Source organism: Pelecanus crispus, chromosome 1 (assembly GCF_030463565.1).
Source record: "Pelecanus crispus isolate bPelCri1 chromosome 1, bPelCri1.pri, whole genome shotgun sequence".
In the NCBI taxonomy this organism is placed as follows: domain Eukaryota; kingdom Metazoa; phylum Chordata; class Aves; order Pelecaniformes; family Pelecanidae; genus Pelecanus; species Pelecanus crispus.
The window spans coordinates 196,912,156-196,938,347 of record NC_134643.1 but is presented as its reverse complement, the minus strand read 5'-3'; the positions used below and the strand labels follow the sequence as shown (position 1 = coordinate 196,938,347).

General features: G+C 43.1%; 1 protein-coding gene across 2 annotated transcripts in view; it reads left to right on the top strand.

Moving 5' to 3' along the window:
- DHRS12 (dehydrogenase/reductase 12) overlaps window positions 1-25,157 on the top strand; it is a 32,077-nt gene extending 6,920 nt beyond the window's left edge. Inside the window, exons 4-10 of one of the 2 annotated variants that reach the window (XM_075720743.1) lie at window positions 4,472-4,564; window positions 5,903-5,984; window positions 19,193-19,254; window positions 20,010-20,114; window positions 20,659-20,749; window positions 22,084-22,221; window positions 24,873-25,157. In XM_075720743.1, coding sequence (XP_075576858.1) covers window positions 4,472-4,564; window positions 5,903-5,984; window positions 19,193-19,254; window positions 20,010-20,114; window positions 20,659-20,749; window positions 22,084-22,221; window positions 24,873-25,000 — 699 coding nt within the window. In that variant the 3' untranslated portion in view covers window positions 25,001-25,157. Of the gene's footprint in view, window positions 1-4,471; window positions 4,565-5,902; window positions 5,985-19,192; window positions 19,255-20,009; window positions 20,127-20,658; window positions 20,750-22,083; window positions 22,222-24,872 lie in introns of both variants that reach the window. The other variant, XM_075720753.1, reaches the window with a different exon arrangement.
- The last annotated feature ends 1,035 nt before the right edge of the window (window positions 25,158-26,192 follow it).

Here is a 26,192-nt window from a genome sequence, read left to right as displayed (position 1 = left end):
TAGATAATGGTAGTAGCTTTAAAAGTAGAAAGCTTTTGGAGAGGTATCCAGTTAGAAACAGTAGAGCAGTGTCAAGTTTTTGGTCAGAAATTAACATTACAATGAGAAAATTCTGACCTAACTCAGCTAAGGAGCTGAAATCCAATGGCTAGAGAGAAAAAGTCATGTGTTTTTTATCTGCAGGGAAGCAGAATTGTAGGCAGGGAATAATTTTCTCAGCTTCTTCACTTATCTCATTTGCTTGTATAATGAGTATTTAAAGAAACAACTTGGAAAGAGGAGGTCCTTTAATGATTATTTGTTGTTTTGTATAAGAACACATCCTCTGCATAATTACTTTAGAACTGCCTTTTCGTGGGATACGTCATAAGTCTATCTGTGGTGTGTCTTTGAGACTAAGTGCTATTTAGGAGAAGAGTAGGAGTTGACATGCCTTTTGTATGCTGATAAATGCCACTGTGCTTGTACTAGGTAGAACACAAATCTGCAAAAAGTGAGAGAATTGCCTGTAACAAACAGTAAAAGGTTTTTGATGTTTTGGAGAGAAGAAATATTTCTAGCTTTAGTGGTTTAGAAAATTATAACTTTGCTCTATGTCAAGCTTTCCTTTTTTCTTTTTTTTTTTTTTCTCACTCTATTGCATCCACATTCCTGGCTGTAGTATTTCAAAACACTGCGAGACTGTTGTGACATGGGATGGCTAACAAGGACTTAGCAGTTAGTGTGGAATGGGGTGCAGAAGGCACCTGACGCTCAGAGACAGCTGGAGTGGGTGCAGTGATGCACCTGAAAGCGTGCTCTCCTGCCCTGGTTGGAGCGACTGCGCCTGGCACGTGGGAGGCTGGCCCAGACAGAGCTCCAGAGGAATGATGTGGGAGATGTTAGGCTGCAGCGAGTGATCGGTACTTTTCCGTGAGCCTGGGGCAGAGCATGATGGTGGCCTCATCTGTCGGGTTCTGCTGTGGTCAAGGTGCTGGGCTGCTAGGTGAAGTGACAGCAGGAGACGAGCAGGCTGCATAACCGTAGGGAACAGAAACAGGAGATTGACAGGGTCTTTGCAGAGTAAAAGAGAACAGGCCCCACACTGTGTGGAAGGAGGGACAACTAGAAGCGATGCTTGAATAAGCGGTGACACTGCTAAGATGGGGAGGAATGGAAGCTTGTGACTGCTGGTAACAGAAGGCAGGCTAGTTCTCTGGCTGCAGATGTGCATTTATAGGATAGGTATAGTGCCATGGTAACAGATGAGGAAAGAACAAGCTCTGTCAGGGGAGGTGTTGGAGACGGATGAGCCTGAACCATCATCGGCACTGGGAGGAAGTGGTGGGTGATAATGGCTGGAGGGTCCCACCTGTGGGGGATGGAGGCACCCCTCTGCAGTGCTGGCTTGATGTCTTGAGAGGTTTGTCACTTGCTGGGGACTTAGATCGAGGGTATTGTGGAAAGACTGCAGAAGCTTGTCTGGACCTTAGACTAGTACCTTTTATTGCCCAACCACATGGGCACCGATGACATTGTGAGGGGTGACCTTGAGATCATCAGGAGTGCTTACAGAGGCTGAAGGGCACGGGGGTCCAAGCAGTGCTCTCCTAAATCCTTCCAGTGAAAGGGAAGGGCTTGGGCAGGAGCATATGCACCCTGCAGGTCAACACCTGGATGTGCAGCTGGTGTCACTTTGGCCTTTGTCACTTTGGTCTTTATGACCTCTTTGACCTTCTCTGGGAAATGAACATTGCTGAGCAGGAGTGAGAAAGTGGAGCAAGAGTATCTTTGCCAACAGGTTTGCTAAGCTAGTGAGGAGGGCTTTAAACTGGTTTCATTGGGGGATAGTGACCAAACCCAGAAGAGGAGTGGAGTCATGGGGACAGTGAGTATGTATGTAGGGGACAGGAAAATGGAGGAGGCTCTCACAGTTTTCATGTGAAAGCAACAGGACTGGGATCCCATCTCAGATGCCTGTACACGAATACACGTAGCATAGGAAACAAACAGGAATCCATGCATGGTTGCAGAGCTGTGATCTCACTGGGATTAGAGAGAGATGGTTGGCATGACTAGAGTGCTGGAATGGGTGTATACAGGCCCTTTTAGAAGGGCAAGCTGGGAAGACAAGGAGGAGGAGTTGTGCTTTATGTAAAGGAGTGGCTTGAATACATGGAGCTTGGCTCTGAAATGGGTCATGGGCCATGTGTGAGAGCTCATTGGTAAGGCACAGAGGTCAGATCAATGTGGGTGTCTGCTACAGACTGCCTGATGAAGTAGAGGAAGTAGATGGAGCCTTTTTTAGAGGGCTTGGAAAGCCCTGTGATCACAGGTCCTGGTACTCATGGAGCACTTGAACCACCCTGCTACCTGCTGGTGACACAGCAGGGCATAAACAATCCAGATTTCTGGAGAGTGTCAAGGACAGTTTTGTGATGTGAGTGATGGACAAGCCAGCTAGAGGCGATCTCTGCTCGACCTGCTGTGAATAGCAGCCTTGAATAGCTAGCTGCCTTGGTGGAAGTGGCCATGAGACTGTGGAATTTAAGATTAAGACAGGCGAGAAGGATGCGTAGTAGAATTACAATATTTGGTTTTAGGAAAGCAGATTTTGTCTTTTTTTATGGGCCTGGTTGTCAGGATCCCATGGGAGACAGTCATGGAGAGCAAAAGGCCTTGGGAAGGCTGATGATCTTCAAAGAAAACCTCCTCAAAGTGGGAGGTGTTTCCTGTTAACTGGAAAAATGCAAACCACTCTTCTTCAATAAAAGGCAGGCAGGATTTAGGGAACTACAGGCTGGTCAGCCTCACCTTGCTCCCCAGGAAAACTATGGAGCAAATCCTCACAGAAGCCATGAAAAACAGTAAAGTGACTGGGGAAAAAAATCCAGTGTGGATTTATCGAGGGTGAATCTGGCCTGACCATTCTGATTGCTGCTTTTGGTGAGATGACTCTGCCAATATGCAAGAGGAGAGCAGTGCATGCCACTTTCCTTAAATTTGCGAAGGCCTTTTACATGGTCTGCCATAGTATCCTTGTAGCGAGTTTGGAGAGATGTGGTTTGCACTGGTGGATGGCAAGCTAGGTGGAAAACTGTCTGGAATGTTTGACTCGGAAACTAGCAATCAACTCGGAAACTAGCAATCAACAGTACAAAGTTGATCTGTTAACCATTTTTTAGTGGCATCCCCCATGAGTCAATGCTAGGGCAAAAACTGCTTAATATCTCTCATAGCGACTTGGATGATGGGGTGAAGTACAGTCTTTGTCAGATTGCAGATGATTGCAAATGGGGTGGGGTGTAGCTGGAGAGCAGGGCTGCTATTCAGAGGGATTTAACAGATGAGGAAATGGGCTGACATGAACCTCATGAAGTTCACCAAGAGCAGATGCACAATCCTGCCCTGGGATGGAGTAACCCCACGGAGCAGTACAGGCTGGGACTAGCTGGCTGGAAAGCAGCTTTGCTGAAAAGGACCTGGGGGTGACAAGTTGTGCCTGAGTGAGCAGTGTGCCCTGGGGCAAGGAAGGCCAACCACACCCCAGGCTGTATGAACAGGAGTGTAGCCAGCAGGCTGAGGGAGGTGCATCTTCCTCTCTATTAAGCCTTTGTGAGACGACAGCAAGAGTCCTGTGCCCAGGTTTTGGGCTCCCCGCAATGAAGTCATTGATGTCCTGGAGCAAGTCTAGCGGAGGGCTGCCAAGGAGAGGCTGAGAGGGCTGGTTTTGCTCAGTGTTAAGAGAAGGCTGAGATGGGTCTTACTGTACTCTACAGCCGTGTCGTGGTAGGGTGTACGGAAGGCAGTGCCATGCTCCTCTTGGAGGTCTGAGTGAAAGGACGAGAGGCAGCAGACATAGATTGTAGCAGGGAAAAATTCTGACTATATAGTAGGAATTTTTTTTTTTTTCTCACCATGAGGGTGATCAAACATTGGAGCAGGGTGCTCAGGGAGGCTGGGGAATCTCCATCTTTGGAGATAAAACTTCCCTGGACAACCTGATCTCGGTTACCTGCCTTGATGGGGGTGGGACCAGGTGGCCTCCAGAGGTCCTTTCTAACCTACATTATTCTCTAATGCTGTGACCTTGAGCATTACTTTGGAAAGTTGCTTTCAGCTAAAGAGGAAGCTGCTGTATTAATTGTTTAAACAGAAGTTTTGCAAGCCTTACAATATTTTCCTAGTTCTCTGCTATGCCTGACTGTCTGTCACGTATATTTAACTAAGGAGGGCTCTCTTTTAATAAATTTGGCATTAAAAAGCTATGGCTCAGAAGCAACTGAATCAAGTGACTAAGCATGTTTTAAGGACTAGAATTAGATTTCCCAGTTGTGTATGTTAACCTAAGTGTTTTAGTTGTGTTCTGGAAATAACATGTTTTTATACTGCTTAAATACCTTTTCACCTAGACAGGCCTTAGCAGTGAACAGGGACTCTTCATTGTCCCTGTTGATTGTAACTTACTTTTTTTTGGTTTTTTTGACTTTAGAATATCTTCTTGCATATTGTGGATATATCAAATCCCAAGGAAATCTGGAAGTTTGCCGAAAAATTCAAAAATGAACATAAATTAAATGTGTTGGTAAGTTTGCGTACTTAAATCATGTGTCTGTCTTTGGAGTGCGTAGCCTATGAATTGTCCAACAGGTAGTACAGATTTCACAATTTGGCCCACAATTCTCTGCTTAATTTTCTCTAAATGTTTTTGCAGTAGTCTCCATGGTCTGTTTGCTCTTGTCGATTCTCAGTTCACATACACCGATATGATAGAAAAAAGGGAGAAAAGCAGTAATTTTTTAGCTGCATCTTTTAAGGTTATTACCACACATTTTCTGTTTGACTTCCATTGCTAATAACTTTGTCCCTCTTAAAGCTAGTCCTTCTTAAAGATTAAACTTTTATAGAAAGTCTAGTTAGAGCAGTCTAAAACAGAGCCAGGGAGAGAGCAAATGCTTAAGCAGTGTGGCTGGCAAGGGGCTCAGTACTCTTTCCCCTTTATTTAGCAGTGAAAATTTGCTCTGGGGCCTGTACTAAAACTGAGGCACTTGGAGCTGTTGTTTTGGTGCTTACTAGATGAGGAAATTCTGATAGAAATGGGAAAATAGCTTTTGAGGAGTAGCAGGGAACGAGCAGGAAGGTATGTAGGGGCAGATCTCCTTTCGAGGTGGGAAAGAAAAGCTCGAGCTTCCTCTGGAGGGTAAGGCAGAGAAAGAAGTGTGTCTGAGAATATGCTAGCTGCACACAGCTTGCAAGCTTCAGACTGTTCATGAGGTTTTACCTTAGAGTGCCAGGCAGAGAGAAAAGCTGGGGTCCCTACAACCAGGGCACAAAGTCAGTATGAAGTACCTCTGCTGGTTAGCTGTGCTCTTCTCAAGGCTAACTAGGATGCACCAACTTGCTGACCTGGCTAATTTACCAAGTTTGGGGCTAATTCTTTTAATTTGCTGAGGGTGGGGAGTTCCCGGAGGCCATTCTGCTGCATGTTGCACAGCTTCCATAGTGAATTTTCCCCTAACAGAGAATACATCACCATGTAGCGTGATGATGTGGGGTTGATATGGTCTCTCAGATGAGACTAACTATACTACATATTTATGTTCTAATATCCGCTCTACAACTTGCATATTACCTTCTGTGAGAAGAGAGTTTAAAAGCATGGAGTAAGGCACTAAGACGACTGAGGGCTCTTAGTGTAATACATCTGTGGTGAGCCATTTCTCTGAAGATCCTTTCTTTTGTGAAAAACCTTTATGATCAGTGACAGAGTGGTGTGATTTGGAATAGCATGTTTTATTAAAAGAGTTTGTAGCTTTGTGTTGCAGTGTCAGAAAACAGCAAAGTAACATGGACTGCTTGTATGTGTGGTTTTGTTTGTAGATGTCTCTGTAGATTGTTTTTGTTTACAGGAGTTGTCTTACAGATCAACAATGCAGGATGTATGGTGAATAATAGAGAATTAACTGAAGATGGACTTGAAAAAAACTTTGCAACAAACACTTTGGGTGAGTATTGAAGGCTTAGTTCTGAAATGTACTTACTTTGGTTACAGAAATGTGTTTTAACAGCTGGGTTCATGAGGTATGTATTCCTGCTCAAAGATGGATCCTACCATTGCTATGCCAGGGAAGGAGCAGGAAAGGAAAAGAAGAAATATTACAGCATGTTTGGAGTGTCATTTTTTAATTTCTTCATTTTTCAGTTGTCCTCATATCAGTGCCTTTATTTATCATAGCAGCAGTGGACAAATGCAGATAAGATTTAATTAAATTGATTCTGAAATTTGTTAGGAAACTTTGTTCCAAGCAGTGCCACTAATGATACCCTCTTTGTAATAAGTGTGCTCCTGTGACTTGAATAGAGCTTGGAGCATGTTCAGATATTTTAAAGAGACGTTCAAATGTTTCAGTAGGCTTGAACAGCCCTGTTTGATGTGACAGAGGCACTGTGTAGGAAGGCTGTGCCTTATCTAGTGCCCTGGACACTCTCAAACAGATGCAACATCTAGTCAAGTGATTGAGCAGTACTGGATAAGTCTTAGGCACTCCACATCTCATGGTGTATCCCATGAACTGTGTGGTGGAGGTATAAGAGGGACAAATTAAGGGAAGCAAATAAAGGGGGAAAGAGGAGATGTGGGTGAGCAGGGAAGACTGTGAGCAAAGTGGAAGGTTCCCCCATAAAAGCCATGGAAAAGATGTGAGCAAACAGCCAGCCAGCAGGGAGAAGAGCTGTCTGTCGCCACCGCTATCTATAGGGCTGAAAGCTGCACCTCTTGCAATGAGAGATGTGGTGCTTGCATCAACGAACACTCCTGACACTCTTTTTCCCTCTGCCTCCATGCAGGGTAGGTGGCTTTCCCGAGAGACTGTCTCTAATATATTCAGAAGTGACATGTTAAGGAGGAGCTGTGGTGCTTTGTTTCTCTGTTTTCCTCCTGTTCATCAGTATCTGGGACAAGGAAGGGAGAAGCTTAGGATATAAAGGTCGGGCATTTATAGAACTAATACAGCCTGGAAACCATTGTGGGGTTTTATCCTTAGCCTTTTTCCTGTGTTGCTTCCTTAACTCCTATTTACTTTTGAAAACTAACATTTTAAGTATAAATGTCTTGTGCTTAGCTGATATGGTGCATATAGCATTTTTTTCTGCAAGTCTGACTACATTAAACTGACAACTAATTCAAGTATAAAGACACAGATTCATTTTCCTCGAATTAATTTTCTGCTAACATTCTTCTGTTTCTCATGCTCAAAATTCAAAATTAATTTTATTTTTCCATCAAATTTCCCTTGGCTGCAGGAGTACAAGAACTTCTACCTTGAGCAATTTATTCACCTTAAATTAGTTTAACCCTCTTGTGGTCTTTCAAAGAAAAATCCAGCAATGTGCAAAGGTGCAGTTCTTCCAGAGAGAAGTGGAGTGAAACAAATACAACAGTCTGAACATGAAAGCATGTTTTGGTTTATTTTTAAACATTGAGGAAAGTAGTTGCTGAGGAACTGTACTCGTGCATCACTTGAACTGGATTTTATCACGCATGTAGAAGCAGCAAATTCTGCTTTACCAGTTGTAAATCAGCCTCACTAGAGATATACAGCTGCACAGAGGAAGCTGAATTACGATTGTAGTGAACTAGGAAAATGCCTGTATTATCTTTTGTGAATGTTACATATAGATGTCCTTTATTCATGTGTGTATCACTTGCTGCATGACTGTATAAGAAGGTCAAGGAGGTGATGGCACATTTGAGCAGATAAAGTAAAACAGGTAAGTCATCCTCTGACCAACTTCTGCAGAGTTCGAACAAGGAATAGGTTGTTTGCTTAGACTGGTTCTCTCTAGGCAACAATAATGATTACATTTTGAAGCTTTTAGAACAGAGTGGGACTTGCTTGAGCTGGAAGAGGCTGTCTGTGCAAGGGAAAGCTCTGTGCTTGAAGGTCAGACACACATGAAGGACCAATGCTATCAACAGCACAGGTTTCTTTTTTCTTCAGTGTCAGAGAAGGGGTAATAAATGATATCTGCTGGAGTCATAGTAGGAGAAGGCTATATGGAGAAATGCATGTCAGAGCAGATGCTGTGTTAAGTCATTTCCCTAAGCACTAGGTACCTTTGGGTGTGCTTTACTTTGGAGAAGTTATTTCTGTATCAGTAACTATCTGTGGTTATAGGTTCCCAGAGAAAAACTTTGCTAAATTAGATATGGCTGGTATATAGGTTGGCTGTAAACTAGAATGTGGTCTGAGAGAGCAAACTAAATTCCCCTCTCTGCTTCTTTCCCCAGAAAAGCTAAAGCCTGAAGGGTGACAGGGGCTCAAGGCCCCTGTTTTGAAAATCTGCAGTTGTTCCCCTCATCAGCAGCATGGAAACAATAACTTGTGACTGCCTGATTTCTGTAGAAATAAGATGGAATAATACTAATATTTTTTTCAGATCTTCACATGCAGGGCGTTCCTTCCATCTTTCTTTGACTGTTTCTACCCTGGATATTGGCTTTGGTCTAGTAAAGGAGTGTAGGTTGTAACTGTCTAAGAATGCAAGACTCTGAACTATAACATGCTGGACTGCAGCACTGGATGGCTATAAGCTCTTCAGAAGGGATAGGCAAGGAAGGAGAGGTGGTGGGGTGGCTCTGTATGTTAGGGAGTGTTTTGATTGTATAGAGCTCAACAATCGTGATGGTAAGGTTGAGCGCTTATGGGTAAGGATGAGGGGGAAGGCCCACAAGGCAGATGTCCTGCTGGGAGTCTGTTATAGACCACCCAACCAGGATGAAGGGGTAGATGAAGCATTCTGTAAGTGGCTGGCAGAAGTCTCACAATTGCCAGCCCTTGTTCTTGTTGGGAACTTCAACTTGCCAGACATCTGCTGGAAATACAACACAGCAGAGAGGAAACAGTCTAGGAGGTTCCCAGGGTGTGTGGAAGATAACTTTCTGACACAGCTGGTAAGTGAGCCTATCAGGGGAGGTCCCTCGCTTGACCTGCTGTTTAGAAACAGCGAAGGACTCGTGGGGGATGTCGTGGTCGGAGGCCATCTTGAGCTTAGCGAAGACTTCTTGGTGAAGTAAGGGGGAGGGCCAGTAAAACCACTACCATGGACTTCCACAAGGCAGACTATGTGTTCGGGACACTGGTTGGGAAAGTCCCTTGGGAGGCAGTCCTGATGGGCAAAGGGGTCCAAGGAAGGCTGGGCATTCTTCAAGAAGGAAGACTTAAAGGCGCAGGAGCAGCCGGTCCCCATGTGCTGTAAGATGAACCGGCAGGGAAGACAACTGGCCTGGCTGAACAGGAAGCTTTTGCTGGGACTCAGGGGAAAAAAGGAGAGTTTACCACCTTTGGAAGAAGTGGCAGGCAGCTCAAGAAGAGTACAGAGATCTCGTTAGGTCATGCAGAGAGGAAATTAGAAAGCCAAAAGCCCAGCTAGAACTCATTCTGGCCACTGTTGTAAGAGAGAATAAAAAAAATGTTTCTACAAATACATTAACAACAAAAAGAGAGCCAAGGAGAATCTCCATTTTTTATTGGATGTGGGGGGGGAACATTGCCACCAAGGATGAGGAAAAGGCTGAGGTACTTAATGCCTTCCTTCCCTCAGTCTTTAATAGCCAGACCAGTTATCCCCAGGGCATTCGGCCCCCTGAGCTGGAAGACAGGGATGGGGAGCAGAATGAAGCCCCCGTAATCCAGGAGGTAGCAGTTAATGACCTGCTACTCCACCTGGACACTCACAAGTCTATGGGGCCGGATGGGATCCGCCCGAGAGTACTGAGGGAACTGGTGGAGGAGCTTACCAAGCCACTCTCCGTTATCTATCAGCAGTCCTGGTTAATAGGGGAGGTCCCAGACAACTGGAGGCTTGCCAATGTGACGCCCGTCTACAAGAAGGGCTGGAAAGAGGATCCAGGGAACTACAGGCCTGTCAGCCTGATCTCGGTGCCGGGGAAGATTATGGAGCGGTTCATCTTGAGTATGCTCAAAAGGCATTTGCAGGTCAACCAAGGGATCAGGCCCAGCCAGCATGGGTTCATGAAAGGCAGGTCCTGCTTGACCAACCTTATCTCCTTTTATGACCTGGTGACCTGCCTGGTGGATGAGGGAAAGGCTGTGGATGTCATCTACCTGGATTTCAGTAAAGCCTTTGACACTGTCTCCCACAGTGTTCTCGTAGGGAAACTGGTGGCTCATGGCCTAGGCAGGTGTACTCTTTGCTGGGTAAAAAAACTGGCTGGGTGGCTGAGCCCAGAGAGTTGTGGTGAATGGAGTTAAGTCCAGTTGGCAGCCAGTCACAAGCAATGTTCCCCAGAGCTCAGTTTTGGGGCCAGCCTTGTTCAATACCTTTATCGATGATCTGGATGAGGGGATTGAGTGCACCCTCAGTAAGTTTGCAGATGACACCAAACTGGGTGGGAGTCTCGATCTGCTGGAGAGTAGGATGGCCCTGCAGAGGGACCTGGACAGGCTGGATCGATGGGCCAACTGTACAAGGTTTAACAAGGCCAAGTGTTGGGTCCTGCACTTCAGGCACAACAACCCCATGCAACGCTACAGGCTTGGGGAAGAGTGGCTAGAAAGCTGCCTGGCCAAAAAGGACCTGGGGGTGTTGGTTGACAGCCGGCTGAACATGAGCCAGCAGTGTGCCCAGGTGGCCAAGAAGGCCAACGGCATCCTGGCTTGTATTAGGAATAGTGTGGCCAGCAGGAGCAGGGAAGTGATTGTCCCCCTGTACTCGGCGCTGGTGAGGCTGCACCTGGAATACTGTGTCCAGTTTTGGGCCCCTCAATACAAGAAAGACCTTGAGGTGCTGGAGTGTGTCCAGAGAAGGGCAACAAGGCTGGTGAAGGGGCTAGAGAGCAAGTCTTGTGAGGAGCAGCTGAGGGAACTGGGGTTGTTTAGCCTGGAGAAGAGGAGGCTGAGGGGAGACCTTATCGCTCTCTACAACTACCTGAAAGGAGGTTGTAGTGAGGTGGGTGTTGGTCTCTTCTCCCATGTAGTTAGTGATAGGACTAGAGGAAATGGGCTGAAGCTGTGCCAGGGGCGGTTTAGGTTGGATATTAGGAAAAATTTCTTTATGGAAAGGGTAGTCAGGCATTGGAACAGGCTGCCCAGAGAGGTGGTGGAGTCACCATCCCTGGAGGTGTTCAAAAAAAAGCTTGGACATGGCACTTCAAGACATAGTTTAGTAGGCATGGTGGTGTTGGGTCGATAGTTGTACTGATGATCTTCAGGACATAGTTTAGTAGGCATGGTGGTGTTGGGTCGATAGTAGTACTGATGGTCTTACATGTCTTTTCCAATCTTAATGATTCCTAGTTTTACTATTATTAAAAAATAATCCAGCCACCAAGCCAGGAAACATGAAATTAATTATTACTCTACCCTTAATTGGTTTAGTGATGGACTTGGTAGTATTAGGTTAATGGTTGGACTGGATGATCTTAAAGGTCTTTTCCAACCTAAACAATTCTGTGATTCTAGGCTTTAAATGCAGAGCAGTGTCTTTGAATTTGGTATCTGATGTCTGATTGACATTTACATAAGCTGTAGAGTTGTTCATTGAGGTGTCTAAAATGCTGTGGAGCTTTTAAATCCAGGCTAGGAATATTTTTCTCTTGACTGACTTGTTAGTCTGTTTTTGGGTATTTTGCATAATGGCTGTTAGAGTTCAGTTCTAATTGATCATCTGACTTGCGAAACACACTTTATGTCCTGGTTAATGGTTGGACTCTATCATAAAGGTCTTTTCCAATGTAAATGATTCTATTCTATGACCTTTCCTTGGACATATATGATGGGGCAAAAATGAATGCGTAAGTCCTCCGTTAGAGAAGATGAATATGTGCAAAAATAATACTGGTTAGAATAGAAATTAAACCACCCTTCACGAGGAACACCACTGGCAAATTGAGGACAGCTCACTGAAACAGGAGGTGCAGAGTCCTCTCTGGTGGTGTTAGAATATACAGGTGGGTGGAGGTCATGAAAATGCAGAATGCAGGCTGATAGTTCAAGCTTTATATGCTTTGTTTAGTATTCAAGTTGAAACTGTAAACTGCTTTTCAAGCAGTGGCAGCCGTACCTGTGCTGGTGCCTAGCATCTTTAAAATGGGGCTCAGGCACAAATGCTGCATGGCTTGTTGTGGTTCTGTTGTTGCTGTCACATGGAATATCTTACCTTTTTTTCCCCTGCTAGATCCCCAAGGATTATTGCTCTGATTGCTGGAGCTCAGTGAAGGTGTAGAGAGCAGAATAGCTGTGGACCACTTGGACTGTAACATGGGAGCACTAGCCAGACACGAGTCTGAAATGGCGCGTTGCTGATAGAATCACACCTTCAGTATGAAACTGAGTGACTGGCTTGGGGTAATGTGGGCCGATTTCCTGGGGAGCTGCTGATCCTGATGGGCAGGTTTTATTTGTGTATCCTTTAGTTTGTGTGGTGTTGCCTTTACATTTCCTCCTGTGGGCTGGCCTTGTACTCAGAGTTGTATCTGGGAGCTGGGCAGTGACAAACAATCATTTCTTCTGATGAGACTTGCAGAGTTCCGAGTCAACACTTCTGTTTGTTTTTTTGGGTTTTTTTAAAATTTAATTTAATTTTACTTGTGTCAATAAAACTCCCAGCAAAGACTATTCAAACTGGCAGTATTCAGCCATTTTGGAAAAAACATAGGCAAGTGGAGGCAACAGAAGCATGTACTTAGTGAAGCACTGGACATTTAGCTGAAACAATCCTGTTCATTTTATAGCCTGCCTTGCTTTACTTTTACTCAACACATCTTCTTGCTTGACATGGAAAAATGGCATATATGTTACATTTTTATTGCTACTTACCAGCCAAGGGGATGCTAAAACACACTTGGAGATAAATAAATGATGCTCCCAGTATGCATCTTTTCTTCAGTCTAATGTGCTCTCATATTTTAATAATATAGCCATATATGTTTACTCTCTGTGCAAGAAGGGGTAGGACCAGAGGAAATAAGATGCTTTTCTACCACAGTAGCAGTACAGCCCATCTGTGGCAAATTGCCTAACCTGTATGAGTATTTGTCAGTCTTTTCCCTACACATAAACCATATCTAACTGGTGTTTCACATAGAATCACAGAATCGTAGAATCATTTAGGTTGGAAAAGACCTTTAAGATCATCCAGTCCAACCATTAACCTACGCTACCAAGTCCACACTAAACCAATCAAGGGTAGACTAGACTAAACCATGAACCAGCATTGCCTGGTGGTCCATGTTCTGAACTACTTGGAAGTCGTACAACTTGGATACCAGCTGTCAGTCTGCCATAAGGTCAGTGCCTGATCTTTGGCAAGACAACCTTACCTGTGAAAAGGAGACTGATACCAATTTTCTTTCTGCAGAGCTTTGAGACTTATGGATGAGAGGTGCTATGTGAAAGGATAGGGTTGAATGTAATTGCAAATCAACAAGCTATACTGAAGGCTAGGTTCCCAGGACACAGAGGAACCCTTATTGAGATCAGCTTTGTAATTCAAGGGAAATGTAAACCTTTGTTTTGTCTTTCATGTCCCTTAGCTCTTCCATACACTCTCAGTTATTGCTACTGTGGTGGAACTGGCCCTCAGACAGCACACTAAAATCTTCATTCCTGATCTTGTACTCAGGAAACAGACTCAGGGATGTCTCTTACTTGGAACTGCATAAACTGAAGGCTTGAAAAGATAATCAGGTCAAGGAAGAATGTCAGTTTGTTCTTGGTTTTGTATTTATTTTTTTTTTTTAAAAAGACTTGGACATAAGAAAAACAAGCCAATTTAACTGATTTTTACCAGATGAATGAGCCATTGAAATCTGTACAATAAAAGTGTGGGGGTTTTTTTGTTCCTACTTTTTTCACAGTTGAAATAACACTGTTCCTAATAATACTGCAAAGCTCAGGCAGATGGAAAACTTCACTGAGTGTGGTGCTGGCTGCCTGCCCTTATCTGAATGTTAGCAGATTAAAAACCTCACCAACAATTTACCACTAATTGCCAGATAGAACATCAAGCAAAACCTGTTCTAGAATCCACCAAGACACTTGGGTCTGCAATAATTGCATCATGAATTAATTTGATGTTATAAACAGGTAGTGGCTTTACAATATTACTTCTGCTGAAACCATAATTTTCTTTATAATTCAATTTTAAAGTACAGGTTTTGGGGTCACCTTAAATCTGTAAAGCAGATAGGAGTATGTGTTCATGTACTGTTACTATATGTGATATCCTGTTGATGTCCAACTCTGAAATACATGAATCCGAAGGAGTCTTCCAGGTTTTAGCAGGCTAAAGCTGAGTTACAACGCCAACATTTTGGAAATCTGCCTTCACAATGTTCATTTATATTTTCTGTTAGGGCTGTTCTGTGTTTTGCTTAGTTTCATGTTCTAGTACAGAAAGACACTGCGAAAGACCAGTCTACACTGTAGATTTCTGTCACTTGCACAGGGATAGCTTTCACTTTGGTTATGCTGTGGTAGAGATGGTGAGATCCACGGTGAACTAATTGTTGCAAGAATGTGCAGAGCTACCTCCCCGCAAGACCTAACAGTAATGTTTTCCATAGAGTCCCCTCAGCTTCTACTTCAGGTCATACAAAAGGTAGCTTAACTTTATTTAGGAGTTTATGAAGTAGACAGGCTGATTTTTGTAGTCATTTGTTTGTTTTGGTTTTGGTGGTTTGTTTTTTTTTTTTTAAATAACTTAGTGTATGAATTGAATGTTTATCTCCATAACAGTTCCTCATTTTCTATACCTGCATCATTAAAGTTTCACTCTGTGATTGTGAAACCACTGAATTACTGCTCATACAGGTTGACAGAGGAGTCTGTGGAGTTAAAAACTGGAGTTGTTAATTAGAACACAATATCAGTTTATTCAACTAAATTGAGAAGATCTCAGAGCAAATAGAGCAATTACAAAATGGGCCACAAAGGAATGCATGGTGTGGGGTTCTTTTGGGTTTTTTTTTTTCAAAAGCAAGTAAACATGAAACTTAAACATTACTGTGATCAGCACTTGGGAGGGAGTGTGTATGAACAAAGTGTGTTCTCATTAAGTGCCATGCTTGTTACTTTTATTGGAATTACCATGTGTAATGCACAGACTCACAACCCACACTGTCTAATCTACCATATGATAGAGTTGGTTGAATGGTGTATAATGGTGGAGTTGCTGCATCCTTACAGGAAGGTTTTAATTACGCTGTATTACACCATATACATGGTTTCCTATTATGTGAGCTCAGCTTCAAGACATAAAACTTACAGGAATTTTTCCAAAGAAAAGCAAATGTTGAGAGGATGTTTATCTTTAAAAGAAATTGTGCATCAATCCCAGGAGCCTCTTTAAATGGAGAAAACATGGCCAGTAAGTACTGTGTCAAACTTCATTACTTGGAACAGGGATGTAGCTTGTCCAGTAGGTTTCTCTAGTCACCTCCTCACCTCAGCAGAGTTCGGTGAGGGCAAGATGAAATCCTGTATGTGTGGGTGATGGACTGGATGCTAACCCCCTTCTGCATTCCTCCTGCTTCTGAGCAAGCTCCTGAATTTGTCCTGCTGGACTCCTTTACGGCACAGCACACACTCCTTTTCAAAGGGAAGTGTTGTATACCATTTTGCTGCAAAGACTTTTTTTTTTTTTCTTTCCTCCACCTTTACACCATTGGGAACCAAGCTTTCAGGCCATGTAGACAATATACCTTCCAATGGCAGGAAAAGGTGATGTATAACAGTCTGACCTCTGTCACACAGTCATAAATGGAGGTAGCACACCGTATGTCCAGCACTGCCTTGTAGGTGTACTCGTAGCTCTGCCTGCTGCATCTGAGGTGCATGTGAGAAAGAGAGGCTGCTGCTCAAGTTTCCTCCATGTGAGTAACTCAAAGTAGCCTGCTCTTTTCCACAGGCACTCAGACGTGTGCAAGAAATGGGCCAGAGTCCAGGAGAACTGTTCAGACAGAAACATCCTGCTCCCAGGTGCCACGTGTCCCAGAGGGCTCTCAGTTCCTCCTGTTGTGGACGCACTTGCTGGGGAACAGGCATTGGGAAACCTGGTGGCCTCAAGGCTGAGCATCTCCGTTTGCAGAGTATCTGCTTGTGACAAGGAAACACTTTCTCCAAAATCCCCTGGGAGTAGTGGTAGGTCTTGTTTTCTGGGAAAAAAGGTCTTCCTTTGTTTCTGGCAGAATCCCGAAAGCCCTTTCAAAGGAGGGGCAGGATCACCAAGATACCCAATGCTTAATGCTTTCAGTGCAAGGCACATCACTGTTGATCATCACCTTTCCCTCCATGCACCTTTGTGTTCTTTCTTGGTCTTTTAAACAATTTAAAAAAAAAAAAAAAAAGAAACCTCAAAAAAATCTGTACAGTTTGAACACAGTGATAATTAAGCATTAATCACATTTTATATGCTTTACCATTTTTAACTAAGCTCTGTGGGAGGACATTTCTTCTTTAACAGGTAAAAATGATTTTTGTGTCAAGGAAACATCCTAGAATGCTGAAGCATTCATTTTGGAGGCAGACATCCAGTACATTGATGTTAATAATCAATTATTAACAAAAGGATACACAATTTGGATGTCGTCTTGATTTTCTTAAGTGGGGGGAGAGGGAAGAGTAGTTTCTTCTACTAAATCAGTCTTGGTTTTCCTTGCAAAGGTTTGGGGGTTTTGTTTTGGTTTTTTTTTATATACTAAAAAAAGAATATTTTCCTTCTTTGTTTTTATACTGTTAATGCAATTCATGTTTTTATAAGGACTGTGGCAGGCAATGCATTCATTTGCAGCTTCCCTTTTACTTAGAAATTAATTTCTGTATTGCTGCATGCTGCAATACAGCTGTGCTTGGCAAAATACTTAGCATTGTTCCTATTTGTTTGAATGTACTGTCAAACTATGTGTCTGCTTTTATGGGAATAAAAATGTGGGGGTTTCAGTTGGTGATGATGTATTCCAAACAACAATATACCTTATTAATAAGGTATATCTTGTCCAGGCTGTTTTGCCTGACAGACCAGTCCATGCAAATAAAAACTTAAAATATCCAAGTATATTTTTTAAAGTACTAAGGAGTTTGTGTTTGAACACTTAGAATGGGGACAATAGTTGGTGAAATATTTAGTATGGGAGAAATGAAATATTTCAGTCTTAATGACCGATGTGTTGCATCTGTGTTTTGAGATGCTAGTGCTTACCATAGGAAGCTGGGGTCAAAACTTGTCTTTTTGTGCTCTGTCTCAAAGCAAATGAGTGGTTTTGATTGAATGCTCTGGCTCTGTGGGATTTACTGAATTCTTAATAAACTTGAGGAAGAGAGGAGACGTTGGCTTTGCCGTTAGTTTGTGGTTTTAGTAAGCACATAAACTTCTGACAAGCTTTAGTTGCTATAAGCAGGATATTTGGCATTGAATGTTTCTCTCATCCAGCTGGAAAACAAAACAAACCCCAGTTGTTAATGAGGCAATGTTAATGCATTCATCTTTGCATCCCTTTAGAATTAACAAACCAACACGAAGCCCCTTAAAAGTGTAAATTAATCTGCAGGACAGTAAAATCAAGCATCCTTATAGCTGGTGCATTGCAGCTCTGCCTTTAGGAAATGCAGCATATTTAACCAAGACGTGATATTACTTGCATTTGAAGAATCCATAGCAAATCAGAATTTAATCCAGGCTCTCAGCCTGGATCACTCATACTGAAGTGATTTTTTTTTTTTTTTTTAAATATCGTGGCAGTCTCCCATGACAATCAGCAGTAGTTCTTGTCCTAATGATGTCATCATTCAGTCTCCCTGCCACTACCAGGGGAGACGTACGGGCTCTCGTCGTTCACTGGCAACTGCCTTTGCTTGCATCTTCTGCTGAAGACAGGCTGCATTTACTCATCTGCTGTGCATTCGCTTTGTTTGATTTGCCAGGGTTTTAAATATATTGTGTGCATATGGATGTCCCTCTGATTCTAGAGAGAAAATGAAGACTGCTGTGACTGACGGGGGAAATGAACAATTTGTTCACCAAGCATGTAACATGTTTGATTTTTTGGTAGCGTATTTATAAACATGCTGTATTTTAACTGGATGATCTCATTGCCTCTGTGGAAGAGAGGTTATAAAGACACATGCTGAAGTCTTCATGTCTAGTGAAAAACATGGCCTTGGTAGCTCATGGAAAAAAATACGTTTATCGCTGACATAGAATTGTTGAACTAGAGCCATTTGTGAAGAGATGAGAGGGAAGTATTATACTCAGTGAAGAAACACTAGACTAAGTGGGTTAGATTCATTTGAATTAAATATTTCTTTTTTTAAATACAGTTTAAAGGGGAAAAAAAGTAAAAATATCTCTGAAAGATAAAAACAAACAAAAATTCCTGTGTCACACTTGAGCGGGTGAAACATCACTAGGTGTGTCTGAATCAAACACACTAGCAGTTGAACAATGTTTTGAATAACAAACTTTGCTGGTCATGGTAACAGCTGTAATGGAATATGTTTGTGTGGTGTGTACAAATCTATGCTAAATGAACACGATTAAAGTGGGGAAGGACACAGTTCAGTTTCCCCACGTAATCTGAGCTCAGCCTTGGGCACTCAACACCAATATTTTTTCCCCCCAAGGGTTCCTTATCTTCTGTAATAGTCATGCTGGGGATTTAAGAAGCAGTTTTTGTGTGCAACACAAATCAGAACTGTCAGGGCACTCTGAGTAATTTCACAGTGAGAAGGTAAAAAAGGATGAGTCTTACGTGCATATGCAAGGGCCTAAGAAACACAAGTGTGAAGCACAGTTTCCTTCTCTTGTTTGTGAGCTGGCATAGATATGTGTATATATGCCACACATGGAGTGGAAATGCTTTCCCTATTTCTTCACTGGTATCACGTCACCCACAAGGAAATCCATACCTGAGCCATTTTGCTTTCATAGTCATGGCTGGAATGTAGTGATCAGTTTGCTCTATAGGTACAATAAACATAAAAGTCTATAAAATAACTGGTGTGCCTTTTGAGAAGTATGCAGCAATGCAGGCCACTACAAGTTGAATAGGCATATTGCAGGTAAAGCATCAAGAAAATTATTAAATTCAGATGACGTTTCAGAAATAAAGAGATGTTGTGATAGGGGATGGAGAGAGAAGAAAGCTTTTCTAGAAAGAAAAGTCAATGTTGGTGTCTGTGTGTCTGTCTTGTAGGTACATACATTCTGACAACTGCCCTGCTGCCCCTCCTGGAAAAAGAGGCTGATGCCAGAGTGGTGAGTTTGTGATGCTGTTGAAAAGTGGTGTTTTACTATTCTTACCTTCTGGTTTGTGACAGCATTTCTTTGACTGTGCTAGCAACGCAGGATTAGTTATAATGCTGTAAGCATCTCTAGAATCCTCTTGGATTTTGCTAACAACAATCTCCTTCTCCAAGGTAAAGATCCTGCCTGCTACTCTCAACCCTTCATTGGAAAGTAGAGTAAAACACTTCCTTTGGAAACTTCCCCTTTTACTTTCCCTGGGGCAAGTTATCTCTTGCAGCATAGTGCAAAAGACCTATAACAGGAGTGTAGGCTTAAAAGAACCTTACCGGTCTTGGTATAAAACCGGACAGCAGGTACATTTTTTTAAATGAGGTTTCCCAAGTTTTTGTACAGTGTCTCTTGTTTTCTAATTAGCTTCTATAAATGCTAAACATAAACTACAAATAGTGCTATTCTGCTATTTTTTTTCTCCCAATTACTTTTCAAAAGGAAGAAGCACAAAGTTCCCTGGTGGAGTCCACAACAGTTTGAATGAAAATCACTTTCTAAAAAAAATTTTATGTCTTCCACCTCATCTCCAGGTATGCTCCACACACGAGTACAAGCATAGTGTGGAGGGCATGCAGAGGAATCCTCTTCCCAGGCACTTCAAAATATGGCCTGAACACCACATTACATGCATGAGTGTGATTGTGGGGAGTTCCTGGTTTTGTTTTTCATCTGTTTGCTTTTCATTCATTTGTTTTTCATTCATTTGATTACAGATAACTGTTTCTTCGGGTGGCATGCTAGTTCAAAAATTAAACATATCTGACTTGCAGTTGGGAAATGGGACATTTGATGGAACTATGGTGTATGCACAAAACAAGGTACAGTCCATGGCTTTGAAAACAAAGCCCAGCACTTGTTTGCTAGGCGGCTTATACCATCTGCTTTGCACAAAGCCTGTCGTTCACTGCTGCTTTCCCATTGCATCCAACCCGTCCAGAGCTGTAATCTTCAGGAGTATGACGGCATGCACTTATGAGTGCATATGATCTTGTGCAGAGAGCTTGGCTAGACATGCATTTGATTTGATTTAAGTCTCAAGGGCGAGAACTGTCTTTAGCTGAGAAACCCTTTCTGCCTGTTTAGTTCTTACCTACAGTCTGCAGCAAGTAGACATGGTCAGTAAAAGCAGTGTAACCACTTTAAAAGTAAGCTTGTGGCCAGGATATGGATTGCAATGACCGTGGTAGTCTCCAACAGATTTATCCAGTAAATCCAATCAGGATGAGCAAGGGTATATTTCTGCTATACATAAATGCCCTGGTATTTACAGCATATTTGGTGTAGTTTTATCTCCCTGGGAAATAACTTGGTGGACAGGCTATTGAACTTGATGCTACTCTGGCTCTTTGTGCTCTATCCTAGAGACAGCAAGTCGTCTTGACAGAACAGTGGGCAAAATCTCACAGAAACATCCATTTCTCTGTTATGCACCCCGGCTGGGCAGATACTCCAGGTAACGTCTGCCTGACACTGACTATATTTTTTTCTTTTCAGGATTAGTCTAAAAGCAAAGAGAAATGAGACTTTCTGGTAGATTTCTCCAACAGGTGCAATGATTCCTTGGCTCTGGACTGGTGCTTGAAGTAGTTTTGTACCCCCTTGGTAGCTCTGTTCTGCACAGTGTCTGCTCTCTGTGTATAGCCAGAGAATAATAATGGGCAATGAATGGTTCCAGCCCCGCACAAATGCACAGCAGAGCCATAGTGCATTAAGCTAACCTTTAAGTTACATTTGTAGTGGGACTGTTAAACACACAGATAAGAGCTTTTGTCTCTGTGAGTACCAACATGCGGACCTTGGGAATTTGCAAGGGCATATAGAAAAATGGAGCACGCACCATTGTTCAAGCCACGTTCCTCTGCTCTTCCTCTAAACGTTTACTGCCATCGAGAAGCAGCATGTTTGGCCAGACAGCCCTTTGTCTGAGCTGCAGCTGTTCTTCAGTGACTGTCTCTCAGCAGGCAGGCCAGCATCAGTTATCCAGTATGCATGTTGCGTTCCGCAATATGTTACCAGCACCTAACACCCAAGCTTGGGATGCAGACTAGCAATCTAGTCTCCAGGTCTTTTCTAGGGATGCAGTTTCCCAAATTTGTTTCTGGTGACAGAAGCATTTAGCCCATCGACGTTATGCTTGAAAACTTCCCTTTCCAACTAAATATCCTCGTATTTCTTTTTCTTTAAAATATATTTATTTTTGCACATTCTTTGTGGATTTCAAACCTAATGAACCGTAAAGTTATCCTACCTTAAAGTTCAAGGACTCTTCAACTCCCCAAAATAAACAGCTGCAGGGGATGGGCCTTCAATCATCACCTGCTGGACAAAATAAAAAGAACCTAGAGTTTAAACACTAATTATGTCATTGGTTTAGGTACTGTTCACCACACAGTTTTTAAATACAGTGCTGCAATTGGTTTCCTAAAACCGGTGAGAAAATAAGAGCTAAAAATCCTGGTAGAATACCTGTTTTTTGGTATTTCTGTTTCCTCCATGCCTTACTTCTTTGCAGTTTAGAATGGAATTGGCTCAGGAACTTCCCACTGATCCTGTTCTCAGCTCCTACTAGTTTTGTCCCTGTAATTTAACCCAAACAAACAACTGGTGGATCATCTGGCAGTTTAGCCCTATTCCCCCACAAGTCATCGTAATCCTAGCTCGTTCTTTCATAAACTCTGAGATGCCTTGTCTTCTTCCTACACTTACAGTGGCAATTTTAAGCTGCTCTTTTGTTTTATCAAAAAAGCCTTGGATGGCAGACCACCATTCCATTGTTATTCTTTCTAGCTGTGCGATCATCAATGCCAGATTTCTATCAGAAGATGAAGAATTCTCTGCGCACAGAGGCCCAGGGAGCCGATACTGTTGTATGGTTGGCAGTATCATCTGAAGCAATAAAGTTACCGAGCGGCTTGTTCTTCCAAGGTAAGGCGGCAGTGTCTTACATTGTGTGACAGTGGAGATCCCTAAGCTGCCTGAACTGTAGATCCCCATCTGGCCTGGAAGGGGATGAAAGCTCGACCAGGCAACCATTGTTCAAAGGATGAAGTATTTCTCAAAATCGTTCCAAGGCTAAAGCTTCAATTGAGCATTCTGCAACCAGAGAATGACCATGTTAAGTTTTTAGGTTACTGCTTTTGTCCTCTAAAGTAGCTGATAGAGACTTCAAAGCATTTCTTTAGGGAGGGTTGTTTGGTTTTTTTTGTTTTTTTTTTTAATGAAAATGGCTGTATACAGGACTGTGCCAAGGGAAGGTGAATCACAGCAGTCAAACAGCATCTTTTATGATGCTGGGAAACTAGCATCCTTCTCACAAAGCACTGGGGATTGGCTTTGCTTTGACAGGCTCTTCTTCCTACCCTTCCATGCTAGTTAAAACTGCCAACTCCCCCTTCCTCTAACGCTGGGCAGAGACTTGGGCACAGTGGCATTTTTGGCACTGTAAGCATAGGGCATGGAAAAATAGGGCAGAGCCTTTCCTCCAGGCAAATGACAGGCATCTTAGTAGGAGCAGCTGGAAGCACAGATGCCTTAATGGCAATGCAGGTCAGTCCAGTAGGAGAAGGGAAAAGCTCAGGGTAATTGCTTACAGGAGCTCAGTACTTTTGATGGATGTGGCACTCAAATCCTGATCCGCTGAATTTCTGGCACAGCGTGCAGGAAATTCAGACTTTTCTGGAATTGGGTTGACTTTGTCCCTTCTGTCCCCTCCCAGACAGTCACACAGGCTGACATAGTTAATCAGACCTGTTTCATGTCATCATGTGGTGCATGCAGAATCCCTACATCCCAGCTGGTCAGTCTTCTTTGTAGAACCAGGGTTTGTCTTTTTTGTACTCCTATGACCATCTTCTGGTCCTAATGCTTCTGCTCAGTTGTTCTTGCTCTAGATCATAATTCTGCCAGGCTCTTGCCTTTGGCCTTTGTCCACCCCCACCTTTAGTAAACAGGGAACACACCTTGGCTCTTTAGCTGTAGATAATTACTTTTGAGAGCTTTGGTCTTGGCATGACTGCTCTTAAGGGTGCAAGGGAAGTCCTGTGTCCATGTCCTATGCTTACCAAGTAGTGATGAAGTCAGTTATTTCTCTCTCCTACTGCCCTTTGGAAGCCACAGCTCAGTACGGGCCCTCTTCAGGCCCTTTCAGTAAAGGGCTTTGTGTGCAGGAGTACTTTACCACACACCCTGCTCTTCTGGTCCTAGACAGCCATTTCCTGAATCAGTCACACCTTCCCTCCATTTCCTCTGTTCTCTTTTATTCTGCTCCCCTTGAGTGCAAACCAAAGCCAGCAATTTTTTTTTCCTTAGGAAAAAAAATGGGAAGTGAAAACATGACTCGTACAATGAGAATTCTCTGCGTCTGCCAAAATAAATAAAAAATGTTTGACAGAGTCCTGCTTTCCAAGGACTAGAAGCATCTTCTCCGTGACACTGAACTTGGTTTTCACCCATAGTTCCCAAACTTTAGCACAGGCTACTAGAAGCAGTACAGTTAGGTAGGAAGCAGTTCATATTCAGTGATGGAGAAGGGAACATTCCTCTGCATGTTTCTCTCTCTGGAGTTCTCCGTAAGCAGAGGTTATGTGGTGTGTGCAACCCGTTACAACATTTGCTCTTAAGAGAGCAAACATCTCTGCTCCCCTGGGAAGCCTGATGGCAGCCTGATAGGTTTTCAGTGAAATCTGCTGCCCAGTGTTGCAACAGCTTGTTCTTTTAGTCTCAGCTGGCTACTGCGGAAGTTGGACTTATTAAAATAGACTAACAGTGCTGCACCAGCGCTCTGATGGTTGCTTCACAGACATCTGAGAGCACTGTCATAAGGTTCCCAGGCTCTAGATACCATGTTTTTGGAGAGAAAAATCCCCTAGAATGGATGGTGATGTAGCTGTATTTACACAGAGTAGAGCAAGGAGTACGAGATTTGGAAAATGAACCAGAGCATCAAACTGAGCAAACTGGTCAGACATCTTTATGTTGGATACATGTTACTTATGGCAGTGGAGCAATTAGCATAAGTTCTTTCGCAATTAGAATTTAACCATTTATTTTTAAGGATGAAAGCGAGCATTTTAAGGTACAATCCAAACTACAAAGTCCCAGCTGGGGAATTTGTGTAGCACTACAAACATTATCCAGGAGGCAAGGAAAAACCCTGTCTCATGCTGAAAAAGCAACCTCTGCCTGCAGCAATAATCTCAAGTTTTTGGTCTTTGTCTACAGGAGTGACGCTGGTGACAGGGAGCAGGTGTAAACCTGTGCCCCCCCCCCGCCCCCCCCCCCCCCGCCCCTTATCTATCCTGTCCCTAGCTGCAAGTGAGGTCTTGCTCCCCAGTCTAAGTCATACTGTGCTAAAGGACAATCACTTTAGTTCCAGAATAAAAATGAAATTACTTTAATTTCTGGTTTCGAAGATATGCTTAACTAACATTGTTTACAGTCACCTAGACGGTAAGTTTCCTGGCTTCAAGACCATTAGGTATGTTTGGGCAGTATAGAGCCTAGCAGAAAAATCTTCTTTGTGCTAGAAGAGGTAGTTAAATGTACCCATGAGGATTTTCTTATTTTTTGTCTTCCAGACAGGCAGCCAGTCCCTACACACTTACCCCTGGCAAGCACCCACAGTCCACCGGAAGATGAGGAGAAGCTAATGGAGGTGCTGGAAGAGTTATCCCAGAAGTTCAAATCCACTTCTCCAGGAACTTAGTGTCAGTGCTGAAACAGCGTAACCACAAAGCTTCTAATTACACAGTAACAATACTGTAGTGCGCCTGCTGTTGAGGGGAGGTAGGATGCCATAGGCCTGTTAAAAATAAATTGTGTTCAGGTGTTCTCATCATGGGGAAGAGTGGTGCCTGTGACTTTTTTTTCTGCTGCTGAGAGTCTCTCCCATTGTGAATATGCACCTGCTGTCTCAAGACACAGTACGGTAATGTTCTTTGAATTGGAAGAAAAGGGGGAGGCATTTAAATAAAACCCAAGGCTTTGTGAAGTTACCCAAAATCTTTTAAAACACTCAGCACAGAGAAATGCAGAGGAGTGTACCTTCAGTAGCTCTCATGAAAGACTTCAGGAAAGAAGTAGTAAGTGTTTTAAATGATGTTTAACTACTGTATTTGACAGGTTGGTGGCTTCCTTCACTGGGTGAGGGTGACTGGGCTCAAACCTGTAACTGGGAATGCAGAAACTCTCTTGCATTGCCTGCTTAGTTTAAATGGAAGGATCCCTCATGGCCTTCAGTCTCTATAAATCAATGCTGGTATGCAGAAGTGCTCTGCTTCCTCAAGTTTAAACAGCAAGAATTTAGGAACGCTGCCAAATGCCTTCCACATTACTTTATGGAGCCAGGGCTGAATATTATCTCGCTTATGTCAAGACACCATGAAGTAGGAGGCTTCAACACATACCACACCCAGACATGGTTGAACCCAACGGAGAAATGGCTGCATGACTAGGCATGAGAAGAAATAACATGATAAGCCATACGTGCTTGCCATTTCTGTGAAAGATCAAAGGGAATTGCTTTATCATTATGAATGGATTAAGAGGGGGAAGGGAACACAGGGGGGCACAGGCTTTAGAGGAGAATTCTGCCTCCTGATGAGAGGGTTGTATTTTGTCTGGAACTGTTTATTTCCAGACACAGAGGATGGGATTCGCTTACCTGACCTGTGGACGTTTGAATTACTCATTGGGATTCTCACTAAATCAGTAGAGAGAAAACAGGCTTTTTCACAGTGATTTACTGGATCTAGTTTAAGAAACAACCCTTACATTCCTATGTCTTTCTACTGATGGTGAAGACAACCAGCTCAGACTCAGACATTCAGGTGGGATTCATTTTGTCTTACGTATTTCAGATTTACTGCAAAGCCAAGACTATTAATAACGATAGCGGT